Raw genomic sequence first — 8,945 nt, forward strand, 5'->3', positions numbered from 1 at the left:
AATCACAACCTCTGGACTTGTTCAGACTTTTCTATAGTGCCTAGGACTGCAGTACCTAAATACTTCTGTGTCAGGGAAGCAGCATCAGGTTTAGCACAGGTGATTTATTTTTTTCTTTACAAACTAATTCTACATCTTGTGTCTCTTGCTGAGAAGCAAGGGAATCACACTTCAAGAAAAGCTTGAAGCAGGGTCTGCAAGAAAGCTGAGGAAGGACTTTTGACAAGGGCTTAGTGAGAGGACAAGGGGGAATGGATCAAAACTGGAAGGGAAGAGATTTAGATTACATATCTGGAGGAAATTCTTTGCTGTGAGGGTGGTGAGACCCTGGCCCAGGTTGCCCAGGGAAGCTGTGGCTGCCCCATCCTTGGAAGTGTTCAAGGGCAGGTTGGATGAGGCTTGGAGCAACCTGGTCTTCTGGGAGGTGTCTCTGCCCATCGTAGCAGCTTAGAACAAGATGATCTTTAAAGGTCCCTTCCAACCCAAACCAACCTGGGATTTTATGATTCTGTGACAGAGGAGAGCAGTCCCTCTACCCATTGGGGTCCACAACAGCTTTTGTGAGACCTTCTGTTTTATGCGGACTACCCAAGCCCTTCCCAGTTTAGCTGGTAAACTTAGGCCACTTACTTTGTTTCCTAGCAGTTTGATTTTGACACTGCATTTTCCAGAACCAGCCTTGCTAGGTGTTCGCTCCTTTCATTCCAGAGCCGGATGAACCATCTACGTGCATACTTCTTATTGCAGGGTGCCACTGTCATTGCCAAGGTCCATATCTCAAGTTACTCTCATGTAATGTCTTCCCCTTTATACTACAAATTTATCTTTTCCTTTGTGTATACTAGGATGTCCTGGACTTGTAGAGCCCACCTGGAGCACCCTTACTGAAATTTAATTTACATTAGCCCAACTCTGAAAATACATTTTATATGGTATTTTGCCAGCTGGGCCCAAAACTATTAATCCATTTTTAAAGTGAGAACCATTTTGGTTTTAATCACACACTTCTATTTTGAGTTGGGTGCACTGTAATCCATGGAGTTCTGTAATTTTCCACCTCATTTATTCTGGATTTAATGAGCTGGTAATAATGTATATTTCCAGCTGAAATGACTGCCTGAAATGTGAAGCAGAAAGTCACAAAAGTAAAGAACTTGAGGAGGGACATTGCTGCCTGAAGTTTTGTGGAAATAAAATCAAACAACATGAAGACATGGAAGATTCATGATAAATCAGCCAGATATCACAGAGTGAAAACCATGGTTAACTGCCAATTTTTCTTTTTTAATACTTTAAAAAAAATTATTTTTAGTACTAATTGCTGTGCAAGGCTGGACCACTGAAGAAGTCTTAATGCACCTCAGTAAAGCATCAATTACAGCTATGGTTTCTAATAGCAAAAGGGAAATCCCATCTTCATTAAAGCCTTTGACCCATCTCTCATTGAAATCAGCCAAGGAAGACCCAGACAATGAGTCTCCAAATTTAAACTGTCTTTTACTTGATCAGCTCTCTGCAACCAGCAGCTCTGAAAGACACCTGAAACAGGCATTGGAATGGACTTCCCAGGACAGTGGTGAAGGCACCATCCCTGGATGTGTTCAAGGAAAAGCTGGATGTGGCACTTTGTGCCATGGTCTGGAGATGTGGTAGTGTCAAGTCATAGGCTGGACTAGCTGATCTTAAAGGTCTTTTCTAGCCTGGGTGATTCTGTGAAAATTAGGCCACAATGAGATGTAAAAATATGGGGCACTGTTTTATATCCTGAAGTGTACTCTCAAGTACATGTCATTTCTGCCATGGCTTGAAGGTACAAAATGCTCCTTCTCTGCTCCCAAAAGGCAGCAAATTTGATTGTAAGCTATAGCAACCACAAATTTCACATGCTAAATGCATGTTTATGTCTGCTCCCTCAGCCCATGTACCATTGACACTGTCATGTCCTTAAACCATCAAAATCCTTCTTTGGTTTGCCAAAAATTAGGTATTTACAAAGTAGCTTTGCTTCATGTGAAAATTCACGGGGTTTTCATCTTGTTTAGTTTCAAAATAATAAAAAAGCTGCATCTTCTATAGCATATTTTTAAATACAGTAATAGGTACAAAATTAACCCAGTTCTCTTTTCTTTGCGAGCTCCACCAAGTGCCAGAAAGTAGGGAGTATTTACAGCAGCTGTGCTAGAAAACCATGTTCACGGCTAGGACACACAAGCCACATGTTGTGCTTCAGGCACTGCTACTCCAGCAAGGATCTAGCCTAGTCAGTTCTGGGTCATCTAGATCTCAACAGGAAACTTGGCAAAACATCTAGTCTGTCTCTTCAACAGTGAAACTGCTTTTAAAGGTGATGTTTAAAATATCAGTTTAAATGTTACATTTACAGTCCTGCTCTGCAAACTGTACACACAAACTGATTAGCCAAAGATATTTTCCCCTGTAATTACGTTCACCCTTCAGTTAAAAAAATATAATAAAAAAAACTCATAAGGAAAAAAAAGTCATGTGGTATATTTTCACTGCTGTACACAGAGAGCTATGAATAATGTGGTTGTGCTAATTGGTACCTATTAGGGCACCGAATCAGAATCCCACTGCCCCAAACAGGCTGCCTTTTCCTGATAATTATAATGCTTGGAAGCGACCCCCCAACAATTTCGGGGCTAATCACAGAGAATCCCATTTATAGTATAATGTTGAATTATTCAAAAAGCTAATGAAATTCCAGGAAACATCAGATGCAGCAGGTACATGAAGATAATTTTGTTTTTATAACCAATTTCAGTCAGATAAATACTAGAATCCTTTCCAATTTTCCCCCCATGAAACTAAAGTGTCACTGAGATTTACAGCCCCCTCAAGTTCTCTTTTCAGAGGAACATTCATTTACATAAACAGATAATCCCAGATAAAAATTTCCATTAGACAAAGGTGAAATGGATCAATTTTCTCTGCCAAGACAAATCTTAAATCTTGAACAGATAGGGTCATTATTACACCAGGCCCATTTCAGAAATAATGTATTAAAAAAAATCAGCCGATAGCAGCCATTTCCAGCTTTCCAATTATCTTTAAGAAAAGCTTATTCTGTGGACAATAAAGCACATTACTGCACAATATGATACAGTCCATAAAGATCACAATGTTTTATGAAAGGTTAAAGAAAGCTCAGCACATTTAGGGGAATGTCATAACCCACAAAGTCTTTCAAGTCTTAACTGAATCTACGCACAGTCTGTGCAAATATTGTGCCATGGTTAGCAGTGCTCCCCTTCTGATATCAAAACAGTGCACTAGGAAGCATATGGCACCCCGGTTCCACCTTGGAAATCAGGTATTCATGTGCCATAAAACAGAAAGTAAAGGAGGTGCTGGCACAGCTCTCCTTCCTCCGAGGAGGAAGTGAATTCACCCATCCCTACTTTATGTGCTAGAGAGGAAGAGATGGTGGCTTATGAGCACTTATCAAACCACGGAGTCCCTCTGCCCTTGTCTTCAGGATCAAATGGCTCTTCTCGACTCACAGGGACATCTGACCACACAAAGAAGCATGCACTGTCACTGTCCATCTCATCTGGCACATTGCCCCTTCCCTCTCCACCTCCATCCCCAAGCTGGTTTGGGTGTTGCCACGGCAGAAGCAAAAGCACAGCTTGTGCTCCCCATCACTCACCCCCTCGCTCCCCACTGGTGGGATCCCGTGCTCCCCACCAGCCCCTGCAGCCCTTGGTGCAATGCCAGAGCACAGCAACCAACTGGCCCAGAGTTCCAGAGGGGGAACACAGCAAAGCCAGGCAGCTGGGGCAGGAATACCCTCCTGTGGCACAGGGACCATGCTCCTCCAGGGCCACACAAGTTTGTCGGGCCTCTGGGAATAAAGTTTATGAGGGGTGACAGCAGCAAGGGGAAAGTGCTGTCAATCACTGCCTAATAGACACAGCCATCAAAGCAAAAACAAGCAGCAACTCACCTGACTCCTTTTTTCAACTAAAAAGGAATCAGATTTACTTGCCATTTAACTAACTGCCCCTTGCAGACATCACGTGAGGAGCAGGGATAGCAAGGATATAGGCCTGAGTGAAGCCTGGATAGTGGCAAGAAATAAGATCCCATCATAAGAGAGAACCTGCAGGAAGGCTTTATTCAGGTCAGTGCCAAATCCAAGCCTACAGAGCACTGAGCCCTCTCATCACTGAAGAGGATGAGGCTGCAGGAATGAATCTCTGGGAGAGCTTTAGAGACCACAGCGCTTTAGGTCTACAGATGTGATGTCACTAGCTCTGGAATATGAGAAGCAGGAATTACCTGAAAAATAAGTGGAAACTAATAGTCACATCTGGATGCGCTTTTCCAAAGCCTGCCCCTGTACCATAGTGTAAGGCAAAGTTACTTTCACTCCTTGGCAACACAAGATGTCACTTGAACTGTCTTCACCTGAGCTGGGATCCAATTCAGCGACTTTGTCTCCCACCTTTTAAGGGGGTTCCTTTAATGGTTATCTTGTGATGGGGTCTTTTGGACTGAAAGCCCAGTGGAACAGAGGCTGCTGGTTGCCATTTGCCCTTACAGCTGCCAGCACTCAGGATCCCTGGTTTATCTTCTGTTTGCTCATCATCCAGTAGAAAACTACTGAGGAACAGCAACTCATTCACCTCTGGAAGGGAAGCCACCATCGAAATGCAACAATGATGTGAATTTGCTCAAGAAACATTCAAAATTCTCTTCAAGACTCTTCTTGTTTAGCCTCTTTCAGAATTTGTTTCAGACATTGACCTAGAGGTCAGTTTCTTTCATCATTTTGCTTGGAAAATACCTCTAAGATCACCATCCTACCAAGCAACTGCTAAAACAGAGACAGATCATGCTGCTCTCTCTAGGATCCCATTCCCCAAAGCTAATATTCATTGCTTGTATATTTGAACCCCTCTGATAGGAAGTGATGCATCCTTAGAAGTTGCCCCATTGATAGGGAGAGAAATGGAGCCCTATGAATCTTTGTGATAGCTAACTTGTTCTGGAAGAACTGGCCTCATAGAGCAAACATTTGTACTTGTGAAAATAACATTTCTTTATGCAGTCTAGCCATCAAAAATAGAGAGAGAGCAAATCTGAAAAGAAAAAATACCTAATACCTAATTAGGAATACCTAATCGCTGATAAACCAAATCACCACATGACCAATAATTAAAAGTTTACTCCTGTATTGCTGGAAACCTAAGTACCTTTTGCTGAACACCAGAAATAAAACCCTGACATTATGCAACTAAACAATTATACCATTCGATATAGCTATCACTCCAGGTCATTAGCTAGATGTCAGCACTGATGTTGAATGAAACTATACACACTGTAAAAGATCCACACTACTCTGAAATTAAATCTGGTCAGATTTTTCAAGCAATGTTTGGGCTTCTCTTTCTGTCCTGTAGAAACTAGACAGAAAGCCCGTTGCTGCCTTCCACAACTTGAAACTAATTGTACACTATTAAAAGAATTACTTTGTGCAGAATTTCTGAATTACTAAGGTGATTTTCTGTAAACAGAAACCCTAGTGGTGAACTTAAATAATTACTTGCAAATAACAGAAAATAGATCAGTTCTATCCTACCACAAATAGCAAAAAGCTCAACAACATGCTTTCAACTCTATGTTTGGTCCAACATGCTTCTAAATAAACCAAGATAACTGTTGTAACCCAGGAAAAACAAAAACAATACAACTAAGCAGGTTTTTACCATCGTTACCAATACAACCATGGTAAGTCAAGCTGAATTTCAGTTGAATTTCAGTTGGCTGAAGACACAGAATTCACATTAAAAGAAAAATTATTTTTTATTTTCTAAAGTGCCAGGCAATGGGACCAAAGTTGTCAGGCACAAAAATCAGCATGGCCTCAGTAAACAGACACTTGCAGTTCACTACAAGACAGCACATGCCTGCCTTCATCATTTTAGAAAATGGCTTTAATTTTGAGCTGAGAATATCATCCAAGTAGAGCCATACTTCCTTTAACTGTTACAGGAAAGTTTTTTTAATGTGTGGAATATTTACTACTGCAAGTGCTGGAATATCAGTCATAACATCTAATGATGTGGAGATTGTTGCCTTATAAAATTCACAGCTGGGTAGCTACATGGCTCAAGGCTACAAACTATTTTAGAATCCAGTGTTTTAGGAGGGAGAATGTTTATTAAAACATTTTGCCCATTAAAAATATATGACATATCATTGGTCATTCCATGTGATGCAGTGCCAGTCCTTTTTTAGGCAGTTCACTTGGGATGACTGCTGGAAACCCAACAAGCAAGTTTGACAAGTCCACATCCTAATCATTTACTAGTCTGTGAAAGACAGACAGATAGACAGAAATAAAGAAAAAAAAAAAGCATTCCAGCAGCTTGAAACTCACCAGTGCCCCTCACCTAGCGTGCCCAGAATGTGCTCTCACATACAGCCACAGTTGGTCTCCTCAAGCTGACATTCAGAGACTGGCATTCAAAAAGGACAGAATTGCTTGATCTCCTCATGTCATGCAAGAATACAGAAGTTGTACTGAAATAATAATGAGGCTGTAAGTCTCTTGTTTGTTTTTTTTTGAAATGTGGTGGAGAGAGTAATGCTGATAAATATTCTTTCAGCAATTCCACAGGTATTTGGCATCTGCTTCTGTGAGCTGATGGATGTCTTAATGTAAAGAAAACAAAAATGAGAACTATGAGGCTAAACAAAAACATCAAAATCACCATCTCTTTGACTATTCATCCACCTACATTGTGTAAGGACAACCTTTGGTACTCCAGAGAAAGAATCCCACATGAAACTCTCTCTCAAACAAGTATAGATGCAAGTGACCAAGTTCACCATCTGACCCCACCTTCAAAACAGCTAGTGTGCCTGCAATCAGTATTTGAGAAAACTACCCGAAAAATTCTGGCAAAAAGTTGATAAACCTTGGATACAAGTTAACAGACATGCAGTCAAAGTCATCTATTCTCCCAGGTTATTTGCTGGTCATCCTGCTCCTCCCTTTTACTCTGGTTGGAAGCAGCAGGTCTCTCTGTGAGCCGAGAACCACCACAGGCATTCCCAGTCATATTTCAGTCTGGCTTTTCCCTACTGCAGCAGCATGGACAACAAGGCCAAGCAGGAACTAAAGTCTCACTCCCTAAACCTCTGGCACAAATTCTGGATACCAAAAGGCAGCTTGTGGGGTGAGAATGAGAGCAGACTGGACTACCTGAATGGAGAAAGATTCAACACATTAAACTCTTATTACAAGAAGGATGGCAGGTCTCCAGATCAGAGGTGACAACTGAGTTCTGTTTGGTCTTTAACCCTGTCATGCCCACCTAGCCTTCTCACCTGCTCTTCCTACTCAAGACACAGAAGAGAAGGTCAAGTACTGAACAGACAGACCTCCCTCAACAGATGCTAAAATGGTTTTCCTACCATAGCAGATATTTCCTCAGCCAAGTTCAAGGGGGTATGCACACAAATATGCTCGGGGGACCCAAGAAAGCACAGCATATCCAGTAGGTCTCTGGTTTTACAAGACACCAGCTAGGCCTTTGCTTTGGACTAACTCTTCAGCAAAAAACCCCACCATGTTTATAGCTGAAAACAAAAATGTCACCATTGCTAACAACCAGGAAAATAACCCTGACCTCATCATGCATCCCCTGGTATGACAAGGCATGGATACTGTTATTCATACTGTACAAATGTTTTTAAAATGCCAGCCTGTCCTAATGATACTAAAGTGATTGAAAATTAAAAGCGCGGTTCTGAGCAGGGAAGCGACTCTATTAAAAAGAGAGAGAGAGACAGAGAGAGACCTTGGCCATTGCCCATAGCTTTTCCTAGCTGTCTTCCAAGTTCTATGTATTAACTAAGCTTATGTACCAAAGCCATTTTTTTAACTACTGTCAGCACTGCAGAGTCAATACAGCAGCAATAGAGCAAGCTGTTCTGCCTCATGCCTCATCAACATTTCTCACACTCTGTATCAAAGCATGAACATTAGCAAATTCAGCTGCCCTTCAAACTTCCAACTCCAGTCAGGAGAAAGCATCTGTGGCTGTTTAACTCCTTGCAAGGCTGCTGAATAAAAAAATTCTAGCTTGCCAAAAACACTCATAATAGCCAAGTCTGATTGTCCTCCCTGACACATGGCCATAGGATAAGCAAGACAGCTGTCAGAACTCACTGATACTGTTCAGCACATCCATGAGGATCTAAAGATGCTAGAAGGCGAAGAGGCGAAGTGATTCACGTTTCTAAGATCACTTCCTAGTGACACAGCAGAAGCTGACAAAATAGTAGCTCTAGTGATATATATGTTTCTTACAGAGGAAAAAGCTTTCAATCCACCAGTCACTCCAAAGGCATGAATACTGTCAGAAGACATCCATCAGTTTTGCAGACTATAGGAAAACATGAAATGGAAGAAAGATGGGCTTTGGGCAAGAGTAACTGATCTCTAACTCCTTATGGCTTCATGTGGACAGCATGGGTAGGGAGCTAAATCCCTGCCTCATTTTACCTGAGTGCAGCATTCCAGGAAAAGACTGCATTACCTTCATTCCAAGGTTATGGAAAAAGGAGCAGAAACATAACAGAATTCTCAAGGTTGGTCAAATTCAAGTGCTCTGCAGCTGCTTTTGGGATATCCTGGCGAGTCTTGCATGACTGCCAAGATAAGGTACAAAGCACAGTTTGTGAACCAAAGGAAATGGCAAGGAAGTTGTAAGCGGACAACAAAAAAGAAAAATGCTAACAAATGCTTCTAAGATTGTGACACAATCTTATATGGGCCTTGCTTAACGTTTGATGATAAAAAAACCTCATCAACACATTTGTTTAAATATATGGAACTGACTGATGAAAGTGACAAATAATTTAACGAAAAAAAGGGGAAAATTAGGCAAGAAAACCAGACACAGGCCTCT

At 41.4% G+C, this 8,945-nt stretch overlaps 1 protein-coding gene across 1 annotated transcript in view; it reads left to right on the plus strand.

Annotated features, from left to right (window-relative positions):
• Window positions 1-7,123: 7,123 nt before the first annotated feature.
• The window catches only part of PAQR3 (progestin and adipoQ receptor family member III), a 13,955-nt gene continuing 12,133 nt past the window's right edge, over window positions 7,124-8,945 (plus strand). The window contains exon 1 of the mRNA XM_010003632.1: window positions 7,124-7,302. Within this exon, the coding sequence (XP_010001934.1) occupies window positions 7,124-7,302 (179 nt within the window). The remainder of the gene's footprint in view (window positions 7,303-8,945) is intronic.

The sequence above is a fragment of the Chaetura pelagica genome, unplaced genomic scaffold (genome assembly GCF_000747805.2).
Source record: "Chaetura pelagica isolate M959 unplaced genomic scaffold, ChaPel_1.0 scaffold358, whole genome shotgun sequence".
NCBI lineage: Eukaryota > Metazoa > Chordata > Aves > Apodiformes > Apodidae > Chaetura > Chaetura pelagica.